The sequence below is a fragment of the Varanus komodoensis genome, unplaced genomic scaffold, assembly GCF_004798865.1.
Source record: "Varanus komodoensis strain SLA01 unplaced genomic scaffold, ASM479886v1 scaffold5, whole genome shotgun sequence".
NCBI lineage: Eukaryota > Metazoa > Chordata > Lepidosauria > Squamata > Varanidae > Varanus > Varanus komodoensis.
Window position 1 is genome coordinate 14,755,646 of NW_025336087.1, and position 14,867 is coordinate 14,770,512.

Sequence of the window (14,867 nt, forward strand, 5' to 3'; positions counted from 1 at the left end):
CTTTTATTTAGATAACTCAGATATGAAATGTTGCTGAACAACTTATAGGAAAACATGGGCAGGAATAATTTTCTGAACCCAAATATTTTAACAGCACAGCAGAATACATAATTATTACAAAATGCATATTTTAACATTGAGTGTATAAACTAATTATGCCTATTGAGGCTTCATTTTCATTTATTTTCTGATGTGAGTCATAAACTGCTTTGTTAGACTTTGTTTGCATGAACTCCTGTAGTCTTAGGAACCACAACTTGTACTTTTGATTAAATACATAGGTTGGTGTCAGCTTCCATCAAAACCTTAGAAAACCAAAGAATTCTCCAAAGAATTGTATACATCTCCACACTAAATACAATATTTTCAAATGTACTTTCTTTTATTTTCTCTGTTTAGGAAATAAATGTTCTACAGTGGGAAATCAAAATTAATCAGGAGAAATCTAAAAATTTAGAAGAGACTTGGGCAGAAAAATATGAAAGGTATATATTTATGGACATAATCTTATATTACATTGGAAGATATATATTTATGTATGATTAAACCATCTTATTTGCCCATGCCAACAGAATATATTGTGAAAATGCTGCACTTAAAGAAACACTTAAATTGAAAATTGATGAAATTAAAGCACTGAAGTCTGAAAATGAACGTACGTAAGCTCTACTTTCTCAATTGGTTTTTTTTTTTAACGTTGTATTTTTTGGCTTAGTCTTATATGCTAAAATGCAAAGACTAATGATTCCTTGAAATTATACTGATTGAATTTGAATGACACAACAACCCATTGTCTGTTGGTGGCTATGAAGGGTTTTTGTTTGAATGCAAGAAGCAGCCATGACAACCCATGGGTTGTTCTATGGATCATTGTACCCATGATGGGTTGTTGTGTCTTTCAAACCAGGGGAACTTGTGGCAGTGTGAATACTGGGTACTAGCCAGCAACTCCTTTCATGAGAGTGACAAAACTCCCTTTCTCCTTTCACCTTCTCTGCCCAGCCACCCATCAGTACCAGCTGTCCCACAAGTGCCCAAGCAGGACTTGGGTGTGATTGCTACTGGCTGGACGACCTCTGACATAATTGTGAGCTGTTTCAGCATACTTTGGCTTTTCTGCCCTTTAGCTTTTTTCCCCCAGAGATTACAGAAGCCAACTTAACAGCCAGTTTTCACAACGCCCTGTTTGACAACAACAAAGAACCCTTTCACTGCATACTTTTTAAAAATTGCTCCAAATTTGCGCAATATTTCATTCACCTGAAGATAATCTCTCTTCAAGTTATCCCCAAAGCTCTAGGTACTTGCAAACAAAGAGCAGTATAAGCCACCCCCTTCTTTAAAAAAGGCTATCAGTTTACACATCTAGTTGTCAAAAAATTTTAAAAAGCAATTTCTTGACAGGGACTTGTGCAGGCACGAAAGCTAGCTGTCAAAATGCTAGTTCCTTTTTTTAAAGAGTTTTGCACTCAAGAACATCTGGAAAAATGAATTAACTTTTAGGAAAGTCTAGAGCAGAAAACTCTTTGCACAAAGGGCTAAAAACCCTACTGCCATTTTCATGAGCAAAGATCATTTCCCTTGACAGTTTATCTTTTGATCGAAGTTAAGAGGAAACAAATAAATGAAAAAGTATAGCTGGAGCCTGCTAGGATACTGTGCAGTACTGGTTCCTGCTGTGTTGTGACAGGAGATACTACCCCACCCCCACCTGGACATCAACCAAACTGAAGTTTCGAGTAGCTGCACCCATTGAACTACGTATCTTCCTAGATGTGCAAATTTGTAAAAAAAAATCCCACCCCTTCTAAAAATATTGTGCTCATTGGGGTTTTTTTAAAGTAATGTTTTAAAATACTGTTTCCTAGCCACTAACAGCTAGGAATTTTTTGCTTGCAGTTTCAAGCTGGCTTTTGTGCTCTCCACTCAATAAATTTATTCATTTATTATTTATTAAAACATTTATACCCTGCCCTATATGCAAAAGTGTCTCAGGGCGGCTTACGAAAATCACAAACAAATAATCGAACAAGTTGACAATAATTAAATAAATAGTTGAATAAACACCAATAACATTTCACAGATTTAAAAAAACACAGAATCAAAATCAAGAATCAAAACAGAATCAAAACCAAAAAGTGACTGTGAAGTTAAAACCTAATTAAAATTTCTAACATTTATACTTATGGGCAAATAAAAAGGTTTTCACCTGGCGCTGAAAGGAATGTAGAGTCAGCGCCAGGTGAACCTCTCTGGGGAGCACATTCCATAGTCTGGGCGCCACCGCAGAAACGGACTTCCTCCGGGTAGAGACCATTGTCATTTCTTTCAGTGAGGGTTCCTGGAGTATAGCCTCTCCTGCAGATCTTAAGGGGCGTGAGGGCTCATAAGGAAGAAGGCATTTCCTTTAGGTATTCTGGTCCCAAGCTGTTTAGGGCTTTATAGGTTAACACCAGCATCTTAAATTGGGCCTGAACTTCAACTGGAAGCCAGTGAAGCTGGCAGAGGACTGGCGTTATATGAGAATAACAACCGGTCCTTGACAGCAATCTGGCCGCTCTGTTTTGGACCAATTGAAGTATCCGGACCATTTTCAAGGGCAGCCCCACATAGAGCGCATTACAATAATCGAATCGGGAAGTTACCAGGGCATGTGTCACTGTTGCTAGACAGTGCTCGTCCAGGTAAGGACGCAGCTGACGGATCAGCCAAAACTGAAGGAAAGTGCTCCTTGCCACCGCTATCACCTGGACCTCCAGGGACAGTTCTGGATCGAGGAACACTCCTAAGCTGTGAACCATGTCCTTTAGAGGGAGGGCAACCCCATCCAGGACAGGGCCAAAATCACTTACCTGAATACCTGAACTGTCCACCAACAGGACCTCTGTCTTCTCTGGATTGACTCTCAGTTTATTGACCCTCATTCAGTCCATTACCTCGGCCAAGCACCGGTTCAGGACAGGCACTGCCTCCCCTGGATTAGATGTAAACAAGAGGTAGAGCTGGGTGTCATCAGCATACTGTTGACTCTGCAGCCCAAACCTCCTGATGACCTCTCCCAGCAGTTTCATGTAGATGTTAAAGAGCATGGGGGACAAGATAGAGCTCTGTGGTACTCCATGGCAAAGCTGTCATGGTGCAGGGCTGTAGTCCCCCAACACCCCCTTCTGGTACTGGCCGGCCAGATAGGAGTGGAACCACTGCCTTGCAGAGCCTCCTGCTCCTAACTCGGCCAGCCTACCCAGTAGGATACTATGGTCGATGGTATTTAAAGGATAAAAGCCACAGAAAGCTAAAAAAATAGCTCATAATTGTGGCAGAGAGACAAGTTGGTCCTGCTCTAGAGTTCCTGAATCCCTGGGAGGGGAGAAGAAAGGGTGAACAACCCATGGGGGTTCCAATAATCTATATGGTGCTCTGTGAATTGTTCTGTGAACAACAAATACACCATGGCCAGTGCTTTTTTTGTAAAAAGAAAGGTGTCGGAACTCATGTCACTGGCAGTAAGCATGCAACCACACACACCAATCCCAAACTGAGCAGCGGAGCAGCGCCCTCACTACCTCACTATCAGATAGCAGACACAAAAGCAGTCTGCAGACACTATGTTAATGATGTTTGCTGCTGATCTGCTATGATTCAAAATCACTTCGTAAAATGCATTGGAAAAAAAGGTGCCAGAACGCCGTTCCGGTGCATTCTATGACAAAAAAAGCCCTGACCATGGCTTATTACTGGGTGGCATTGTTTTATCCAATTTTTTGTGGTGATAACTACATTGGATGTTTTTGGCTGAAAGTCTTAATTGGAGAATAAGTTCTTGTATAGAACTTATTTAGGAATGCTTAGAAGATACTGCAGTTGTGATGTCTCTGGTTACGATGCAAGGCGTAACGTCTTTTTAAAATAGGATATTCAGACTCTGATAAGACTTCTTCCAGTGTTATAAGCCTAAGGTTGAAAATTGGCTGCATGTCGCTCTGGGGATAAACACCACTGAATACAGTGGTATGTCTTGTTAAAAATGCACAAGATTACATTTCACTTACTGTAATGATTGAAAAGGATTTTTATGTTCTATTGACACCATTAGCATCACTTTGTACTCACAAAAATCCTGTTGACACAATCCTCTCCTAAAATTTTCTGAAATGCAAGCCCAAGTATGGTAATGCATAATTGGTTCATATGTTGATGATACATATTTACTTAGAGTCCTAAAAGGTCTCCATTCCTATCATGCCTCCCTCTAGAAAAGCAGAACAAGAATACTAATGAGGAAGTAGAATTGTGATGCAGACCTACTTTACATATAGAAGAGTGTTCTCAGAGAGTATTTTTGGTTACCTTTATATCCTTCCAAGGAACTCAAGGCAGCATACATGGTTCTTTCCCCCTCCCTCCTGCTTTATCCTTGCTAGAGTGATAGAGAGTGACTGGTCCAAGGGCATACACATAGGACTTTCATGCCTGAGATGGATTTTAACCTGGGTATCCCTTGTGCCACATTGGCAATTACGTGGAGGTGCTTAACTTGAGCAAGCAGTTGGTTCCGGAACCTGCTTCAAATACCTGTGTTCAGCCCATGTCATGTGAATATAATAGTGTTTTGAGCCATGAATAAAGTGCCTTTTCCTTCTCAACATAAGTACAAACAGTTTTACATAATGTGAAGGAAGCTTCCAAAGGAGAAGAGGTAGGCTTCGGACAAATTTGAGTTATAGCAGCTTCCATTTTAGTAAATAAGCATTCTGCATAAGCCAGTATTTGGAAACTATTTACCTTAGGAAACTACATAACAGACTGTAAGCAGGAAAAGCTGATTAGAAGCTTCACAAACTGTTTTTCCCTCCTTCATACTGAATTTTATAGTTTTGGATCAACAGCGTTTGGAGATTCTTGCAATGCTTGATGTCAAACAGCAGAAGATTATGCAGGAGAACATGTCTCTTAGCAAGAGTGGTGTTACAGAGATTACAGGACTTGACGTATGTATTTTAAAATTTCCTTGTTATTTCTTAAGCTTATATTTTATGACTAATTCCAAAGGAACAGCCCTATTAAGAGCCGTCGTTATTTGTTTTTCGGCGCCAGGCGAAGACCTTTTTATTTAAGCGGCATTTTAATTGTTAATATTATTGGATTTTATCTGGCCAGGGCGGCTTATTTTATATTGGTATTTGTATTTTTAACTTAATGTTTATATTTTTTTAATTTAATGTTATAATTATTTTTTAACTTATTGTTGTAAGCCGCCCCAAGGCTTCAGCGAATGGGGCGGCATAAAAATGTTTTAATAAATAAAAAATTCACTCTCCCTTAAATTTTTTGTAGCCTGTTAACGTACTGTAGCTATTTTGAATTTTGTCCCAGAATCGTGATCCAAGCATTACTCAAACAGCATTTCCTTTCCCACTATGTAACCTTCATGTGACACTGTTGTATATTGGAATAGTACAGTTACACAACTGACAAGTGTTTTCTTTTGCTTTCATGACTAATATTCCATTTCCTTGCTTTTAAATTGCCAAAACTGTTGTTTAAAAACAGATGAAACCGGTGTAGCATCTAAAGAACTCATAAAGAACTGTGAATATAGAATGATTGCACAATAAATATTTCATACAGAAAAGATCTTAAACACTGATTTATTGTGGCATCAGCTTTTATAGGAATAGTTTGGGATTTTTTTTTTTTTTTTTACTAAAATCATGTAATGAGTTGAGAAATTAGTAGCAGTGTTTGCATGGTACTATGACATAACAATAAGAAGCAGTCGTGGATACCATGTTGAACCTAGCCAGTTTTGCACATTCTTCGCAGGTGGGAGTAATGGAAAGCTTTTCTGTCCATTTTTAATTGACTGCAGCTTAATGTATCTGTCCCCAGAGCTGCTGTTACCATGAACTATGTTAGTGTAAAACAAGCTAACTGTAATTATTGAAGCTGGCATTTTAAAACTAACCATAATTAAGATTAACTGTAGTTCTGGGCTCAGACAGCACAGTAAGCAGTTGGGCTTCTATTTTTGATTACCATGATCTCCGTTTTCTAGTTGTGCAGGAAGAGGAAAAAAGAGGTGGAAATGTGTGAATCTGAAGCTCATTGCAACTCATTTCTACTTGTTCATGTCACTCAAAACAGGACATGCAACAGTTTCTATATATAGGCTGAGAAGTAATGCAGACATGCTTTCATAATTAGCTTTTAAAATCTGTTCAACATACAATCATTGTTTTAAAATTATAAGCTACCTGAATCCTTTGGCAAAAAGGTAGTATGTAAATAGTAATGTAATGCAGCTTTAAGAATTTACTGCATAACATTGGTTTGTTGGTGCTGCTAAGGAGTTGAGAACTACAAGGTTTCTGAAAATACAGATATAAGGGCTTTAGAAAACAACATTAAAATCTGAAGAAAAATATTTGAAGCACAGGATATATATAAAGAAAGAAAATAAAATAGAAATCCGGTTTTTCTAGTGGAAACCATTTTTCCAGTGAATTTTTATCATCCCCACCACCACCTGTCCACATAACACTAATCTCAGTTTATTTTCAGATAGTTAAGGATGAGGAAACACAAAAAGTTTGACAAGACTTGCTAGAAGAAAAAGTGTAGTCATGTAGGTAGGTTCTATAAATAATCATAAGGCATTTAGGCCTAATGATCTGGCTAAGAAGCTATATGTAAAACGGGCAACAGCAAACACTTTCTTAATTATTTAGATCTCAACAAATACATTTGTAAACTTGTGCAGCTCAGTCCTATGGATGTCTATCAGTGGTACTTCCAAAAAGGTCTGTGAATGAAGTCTTCTTCATTCTGGTGCTCTTTATGGTGTCTCGTCCCATAGGTTACATCATCCCAAACCAACACGACCACTGAGGAAAGACTGGCTTATTAGAAACCAAGACTACATGCTGCTGAATATCTTTCTTTGCTTTTATTTCCTCTACTATTAAAAGTACAAATGCTATTTGAATAAGGCATCTGCAACACCTTTAATGAAAGCAACTGAGCTTGGAGGAGGTGTATTGGCCCTAATGTAGGCTGTGTTAGGATTTAGAAATTCCTCTCCTAAAACAGACTTCACCTTTTGGATGCTTCTAGATGGCAGGCTTCTAGTAATAGCAATCAGAAGGCATTGTGCAGCTGTTCCACCTTCTTCTTCTTAATGGTGAAGAAAAAGAGATGGAAGAGGATACAATAAAATACAGGTGGATTAGGAATAGAATATGGCAACATCTAGACTTCCTCAGAATTTCAAGAATGAGGTTCATAAAAGCCTCATCTGGAAGCACTTTGCAAATGCCAAACCTGTGTTATTCAGAATGATGTACCACAAATGCAGCATTTTAAACAGTGGATTCAAGTGTTCTGATAGAAACGGGGGTGTGGTGGATCCTGAGGGAGCAAACCACCCGTTGGACATCTTTTTCCAATAAGGTCAGGAGAATGGTAAACAAGACATGAAGAGTGGAAGTGGGGAAGTTCAGCTGTTGGACCTTTTGCTTCTGAATTAGGATATGAGCTTATGAGGCATCAATTATATTTTCCAAACTATTCATGTTTATTTTAGTTTTAAAATGAAGAAATTAAGAACACAAGAGTTTCTAAAGAAATTTACTGATTTTATAATAGTTTCAAGACAAAGTGAGTTGGATATGGAGATCCCCCTAGGGAGAGTGCTTCCCATGGAAGGGGAGGGAGTGATTTGCCCCCTCCACTTTCTGCAAATCTGCTCCTAAGGATAGAGGAGCCTTCTGAAACTGCAAGGGAGGAGGCAGAGCTGGGGAAAATTGCATCCTTCTTCAATTGCAGAACTTCTGCAAATTGAAAGAAACCTTCTGTTCACTGAGGAGCTACCCTGGATCTAACCTAATTACATAAATTGGGCAAAGATAATCACAGTTACCTCATCTCAGATAAGATTTGGGTTGGCTTGTTTTGGTTAATTTTTGTTTTGTATTGTCTTGTCAAAGAGCTTGATTTCAATTGATAGAATGCATTTGTATTTGAAGCTGGCAGTACTTGGAGCCTGCACTTGTAATGGTCCTGAGGGAGAGCCATGCTCCTGTGCCAAGATGTCAGCAGCAACTCGAAAACAACTTCTTCAACTCAAGCAAGAGGTATTAGGCTTTGCTTGAAAGGAATGTTGTTTTGTCTTTTGAAAACATGTGGCATGCATCTTGCCATGTCAGAAATTGGTGACCAACATGTAGCCATTTTATACCAACAGATGTCTAAAAACTCTATTATTAGAATATGCATATAAACAGTGACAAGCCTGTGTATATGATGGACATTTTAAATGTTTACATTTTGAGTAAGCTTGCCTATGAAACAGGAGTTTAGATTCAGAGTTTTTTGTTCCAGTTGAGAAATCTCTGGACCCAATCCAGTGCAACTGTTTTCTGTACCTTCCTATATTTTTCTCAGCACATTTTCTTTTTGGCCCAGGTGGAAAAATACATCCATTCGTGTAACTTCAATTAACTAAAATATTTCAGAATCAATGTCTTAAAATTTGGCTTGATTTAGTAGCAAACCATTGTTTATAATATCCAGCAAATCTCTGCTTTCATGGGTCCTTGTTACAGGGAGGGAAAAGGTGTGCCTGCTTTTTGGTACCTTTGCCCAAGGAGGAGTGCTAGATGGTATTTGTAAAAACTCCTACCTTGCACCAATTTACAGGACACATAATAGGAAAAGAGGCACATAACTCCCTGTGTAGTCAGCAGTTTTTGAAAAGTAAATTTCACCTGTAGGATAGCATAATGGTGTCTTTGCTGGTTGACAGAATTTTTCTGGTGACTTTGTGACTGCATTTGGATTGCTGCTTGAGATGACAGAGTACTCACTATTTCAGTTTATTATAATTGGACAATTAAAAATAATGGCATATGAATTTCATCCTTTTTTTAAAAAAAACCCCTCTCTTAATTAAAAAAACGCAGTTTGAACTTCTGAAGAAGAGTAAAGAAGAAGCTTATATAATGGCAGATGCCTTCAGAATTGCATTTGAGCAGCAGCTGATGCGGAGGAAGGATCAGGCTTTGAGGCTTGCACAAATGAGTAAGATCTGCAGAAAAGACAAACTTCTAAACTGGAAAAGCACCAAAGAGGATGGTAATTTTCTGCCTACTACTAGATTGTTAATAGTATTAGAATTTAACCTATTATTTTGAATAAGACCTATTATTTTACACCTGCTGGAATGTATTCATACATTCAATTTTCCCCAGGTTATTGTGTGCCAGATACGTTTGGCTACAGCTCGCATAATTTCCAGTCCTTCTCCAAGTGCTTTCTTGGAGGAGGCACTTGAAAAATTGTTGTTCCTCAGGTTCGTAAACATCATCTGATTACCCCTTCTATAAATAATTGCAGCTATTTATTGGTCTAGTGTGCACATAATGTAAACCATAAATTAGTGTTACATAGATGAAGTATAGGTTCATGCGCTCATCTCTCTTCTAGCATAGCTGCAAAGGGATCAAAAACATCTGATTCCATTTCAGCTAACTAGTTTATCATTGTGTTTGAACATGACCGAACAACTTAGTGTTAACTGTGGCTTATCTGCACAAGCTAGGATCATTTCAAGTTAGTAAAAACTAACCAGTTTGCTTAGATTTGGAGATGAGACACCTATTTGAAAATGGGAGGCAATGTTTCTTTCAAAAAGTAATTGCACAAACAATAAATTAATATAATAGTAATACACATAATTAAACAATATAGTTGTAACAGTGCTACCTCTACCAGGACCAACAAATCATGCTACTTAATGTAAGATCATTTATTTATTCAGGTTGTTCTACTCCCATTTTTCTTCCAGAACTGCATTGACTCTTGTGATGGTTCACACCCCTTTCCTTTTTCTTAAGACATATTCAATAATTGTGCACCAAATATTTTCAAAATTATTTTTACTAATCAAACATTTTTCCACTTAATATCTTAAATTAACTTATCATTAATAGCTATATTCCAAACTTCTTTATACCAGTTATCTATTTGATAATCACCTGCTAAGTAATCTTACTGGTGTTAATAAATTTGTCATCAATTCTTTAATATTTTGTCCCACATATTCTTTAAATAATAATACAATTGTCCCCTGAAATTCGCAGGGGTTATGTTCCTAGAGCACTCGTGAATTGTGAAAAACAGCGAATTTGGTGCTGGCGATGGGCTGTTTTTCACCACAGTCACCATTTTAGTCCAACACAGTCACTCCCCACAATGAAGCTATATCCTTATTTATTTGTTTATTTAGGAGATTTATAGGCCGTCCATCACTGTTGTCTCTGGACGGCTTACAGAATATTATGAATCCTAAACAAAATAAATTAGCTATAACATGAACTGAGCATAAAAATGACATGTTTAAAATAAATTAGATAAATATACAATTAAAATTGATTAATATTAAAATATTGATCAAATAAAAAGGTCTTGACCTGGTGCCGAAAAGCATATAATGACAGTGCCAGGTGGACCTCTCTAGGAAGTGCATTCCATAGTCGGGGCGCCACTGCAGAGAAAGTTCTCCTCCGAGTACTCTGTCTCCTGACCTCTTTCAAAGAGGGTTCCCAGAGGAGGGCCTCTGCTGCCAATCTTCAGGGGCGGGAGGGCATATAGGGAAAAAGGCATTCCTTTATCCTTTTCAGTGGGAGTTTAAAAATTGAGTTTATTTACAGTCTATAAATTAATATATTAAAATATCCTTATTAAAATCTCCCCAGGCCACAGGAGCCTTCTCTGTCAGGTCTATAACCATCTATTATCTTTGGGTTTTTCTTGTTAATTTTATCAAGGCATTAGGAGCTTTCTTTTCACCGTTCAATTGCAGCCATTAACTGGCCCATCCCTCCCAGGATGCAATGTGTCTTATCTCTGCTCCTTTGGCTAGGCTGGGAAAGAGAGGATGCATGAAGTCAAGGCTCAAAGTTGTAACAGTAAATTTAGATTTAGTATTGCATATGAACACAGCCACTGTGTTTGAGTTAGACAAACTATGGCTATCACAAATCATAGTTTTGCTTTACAGCCATGCTTTGAAGTGGACTTCCTGTTCTGGTGTGAAGGCAAACTATGGTTTGTGAGAACAAGAGTTCTGATTTCACATGTTACAGCTGTCTGGAATATAGTGGCAGAAAGGGAACTGGTGGCGGGTAGGGAGGGAGGAGCACTCAAAGTAGAATTCCAATTAGACTTCTGTAGTGTAATATAGGGATATCTCTGAAGATGTTTCAGGAACTCTAGTTCAGCATATGGCATTATGATACTATTCCAGTAGTTCACAAACTGCTGGCTCCCAATTCTTTTCAAAGAACGATGATAGGGAGAGAGCTGACTAGTAGATTGCAGTCAGGCAAATACACTTTTCAAGCCAGTAAATTAAGCACAATAGAAAGCATTCTCCCCCATATGCATGTCACTTTCCCTTTCTGTGATTACAAACTGCCTTGTAAAAAGAGCTATTTGAAATTATAGGTAAGATTAATTCATGACTATTTATTAAAATTATGTCAAATTCTGAGTGAATATCCTCTACTTCCAGTTTATTGCAATTTCTTCTCCCTATTTCATTTCCCATCTATATTTCTTTCTTTCCTATACCAGATGCTTAAAAGCACAGGACTTTGGGGTGTAATAATAGATTCTAAACCAGGGGTCTCAAACTCAACTTACCTGGGGGCCGCTGGAAGTAGAGTCTGGGTGGTGGTGGGCCGCTCATCCCACGGCCGGCCCGGGCGCCGCCAGCACTTTGAAGGCCGCAGGGCCCCTCCCCCATGCCCCGCCCATCCCAGCAATTGGCCCGTGGGCCGTGAGTTTGAGACCCCTAGTCTAAACAGTCATTTAAAAATGAGAAGTAAATTTGTAAAACCTGAACATTTTGATCATTATCCTGTATGCACTACTATTTTATAATTATCCACTTTGACTGTGGAATGTCTTGCCCTGTTTTTCAAAATAAGTATTATAATTTTGAACATAAAAGCATAAACATTACCAAAATCAAATGTACTTTTGAAAGCTGTATCACAGACCATTGTTTTCATTTGTAATAAGCTAGGGTAATAGTCTTAATTTTCCAGAGTGGTATTTGTTTTAAGCTTCATTGCACTTGTATTAAAAGTGTACCTGTCTATAAAGTTCCAGGGCTAAAATATTTACATCTTCCCCTTTTAGGTGTTCTGATGTTTTCAAAAAATAGGAAAAGCTGGGGTGAAAAGTTGATGGGAATGCTTGCCTCTGGCACTGACAGTAAGAAAGTAGAAGAACTACATAATCCACAAGAAATCATCCGGATGCTAATTGACTTGGTTGGTATATTTGGCATCAGAAGCAATGTATGAACAGTATTTTCTTTCTGAACAAATATGTATACATTGTTGAGTTTTTATATGGAACATTTATTCTGTAGAATAGTTTTGACCCTAATTTTGTTTTCTTATATCACTCAGGTGAATGATAAGGAAGAGGCTTTGGCCCATCAAAGGAAGGTTAGTTACATGCTTGCTCGTGCTTTAGAAGAGAAAGATGATACTTTGCGGAAGAATACAGAAAGTAATTTTTCAGAAGAAGAACTTGCTCTTAAGAGCAATCAATGCAAAAAAGATGGAAAGCCCCAAGAGTTGATTGCTACTCGATGTTCGTCATACCAAACATGTATTTCTCAAGATGGCTCCTGCTGCATTTCCAACACATGTCCTGACAGAATCCTGAATTGTACATCTATGAATTCATGTTCCCTGACATCTGAAGAAAATTGTGTGGCCAAAATGGAGGAAACAGCTGAGACAAACGGAAGATAGGGACTGTTCTGTGTAGAGTCTGGAGGAAAACATGGCAAAGACAACACACTTCTTGAGCACTTCATTTGATACTTTAAGAATTTAAGGTCCACGTACGCTTCAGCACACACTTACCTCTTATGTGAGTGGGCTTCTCTGTTGTCTTTCATGTTAGGGACAGGTTCATGAGCACAGAAATATGCATCAAAAAGCTGCCCTTTAATAGGAAAGTCTGTTGAGCATACAGTTGTTCTTGTTAACCTGCAAAGGTTTTTTGTTTTTTTTGCAATTTTGTTGTCATACAGCCAGACAACTTTTTAATTAAAAACAATTTTAGGCAATTTTTATCATTTAGATTAGCATTAGGATAATTTTCTGCAGAAAATACCTTAATGCTGTCTCATATACACTTACTATAGATAGATTATATCCAGTAGTTCACTTTTTTTATGAACAGAAGGCTTCTTCCAATCATGGAAGTGTTTTTTAATCTAGTGGAGGGCTCTGCTAACAAAAGAGGTGTGCTTTACATCCACCAACCCACCTTCCACACTCTTGGCTGCTTCTGTTAACTAAGAGTGAGGAAAAAATTCATTTCTACCCTGTCTCTATTTTGGGTCACTCTGTTGTTGTTGTTGAAAGGCCTCTGCAAAAAAGCAGCCTTTTTAGATGTTTGAAGCTGTGCGTATTCTCCTTCTCATTCTTTCTACTCTGCCTAGAATCAGTCTGGAATCTCTAGCTTTCTCTGGCCTTTTCGCCTCCCCTTCATTATCTTCTTGTGCCTGTGTTTTCCTCCTCCTTGCTGGCAGGACCTGGGGAGATGGAGTCTCCCCAAGGAGTCTTTTTGCTAGATTGAGGGACAGTTTGTATTTTGTGTTCATTCTCTTCCATGGCCTAATTTCTTTTATCCTGTTTTTTTCCCTAACTTCCCTCTTAGTACAGCTGCCTTTTATTATTGAAATCACTTTATCTGCTAAAAAGGGGTCAAGGTAGACTACAACAACCATAACTTTTTCCTCAGTGTTCTGCTACAGCAAGGATAAAGAACCTGTTGCCCTACAAATATTGGAATGCAACTTTCCTTGGTCAGAATTGCTAATTATCAGGGATGAAGGAGAGTTTGTAATTCAGCATCCGAAATGGTACAGGTCCCCACCTTTGCTCCACAAGTTTGTTAGCTACCCTTTAGTTTTACAAGAATAAGGGAACATCTCTTTTCATGAGCATCAAGAAAATAAGAACATACTGGTGGCTAGATTCAGTTACTTCAACCACCAATTTCTCCACCCCAGTCCAACAGCTTGCAAACCTATGAACAGATTGTGACCCTCAAGACTTGGGCAGAATACTACTAATAGATGCCTGCTTTATTTGGAGTAGACTTTTGTAGTGGGTGAGAAGCTGCCACAGGGAAGGGAAACTGATGAAAATCTGCTCTCTGCTTGAATTACCAGAGGTATCTGCCAGATCAGAAGTGAATGAAAGGGAGCAGTCAGATTCAACTATAAAAATATATTCCTTTGTTTATAATTTCTCATTTTGAAAGCACTATATCATGATCAAATAAAGCATTTTTCACTTGTGAGAATAAAAGCAAAGACTTTGTTAATTTATATTCAAGATAAAATTAATCTGTAGGTATGCTGCTTTAAATTAATCTGTAGGCAAGTATAAAAATGCTGAATGTTTAACTCCCATTGCTGGATTTCCATATCTGGGAAGCTGGAGCATGTTTCTTGTTGGATTGGAAGTGTGTATGCACATTACTAAATTGCTACTGTCCCCTTAATATCTGCTTGCAACTGTTAAACCAACTGTTAATATCTGCTTGGTGTTAAACCAAGACAAGGCCTCAGAGGAGAAGCAGGTGGGGCAGACAGGAGGTGCATGCTGAAATAGGTTCCTAGCTGTAGGGGGCTGATGTGTGTTGCCATTTGGAGGCAAGATGAAGGTGCACAGAAAGTACTCATGAATAGTTACCTGGTAAATGTGTGAACACAGGACACAAGGTAGGAAGGTAGCTTTGTGGTGTTCTTTAGCATTATCTGTGAACAGCCC

General features: G+C 38.3%; 1 protein-coding gene across 7 annotated transcripts in view; it reads left to right on the top strand.

Annotated features, from left to right (window-relative positions):
• Positions 1 to 14,396, top strand: part of CCDC125 (coiled-coil domain containing 125) — a 24,667-nt gene extending 10,271 nt beyond the window's left edge. For all 7 annotated transcript variants that reach the window (XM_044446015.1, XM_044446012.1, XM_044446017.1 and 4 more), the window contains 7 exons: positions 400 to 485; positions 573 to 655; positions 4,873 to 4,988; positions 8,025 to 8,132; positions 8,961 to 9,132; positions 12,205 to 12,338; positions 12,480 to 14,396. In XM_044446015.1, coding sequence (XP_044301950.1) covers positions 400 to 485; positions 573 to 655; positions 4,873 to 4,988; positions 8,025 to 8,132; positions 8,961 to 9,132; positions 12,205 to 12,338; positions 12,480 to 12,830 — 1,050 coding nt within the window. In that variant the 3' untranslated portion in view covers positions 12,831 to 14,396. The remainder of the gene's footprint in view (positions 1 to 399; positions 486 to 572; positions 656 to 4,872; positions 4,989 to 8,024; positions 8,133 to 8,960; positions 9,133 to 12,204; positions 12,339 to 12,479) is intronic.
• Positions 14,397 to 14,867: the final 471 nt, after the last annotated feature.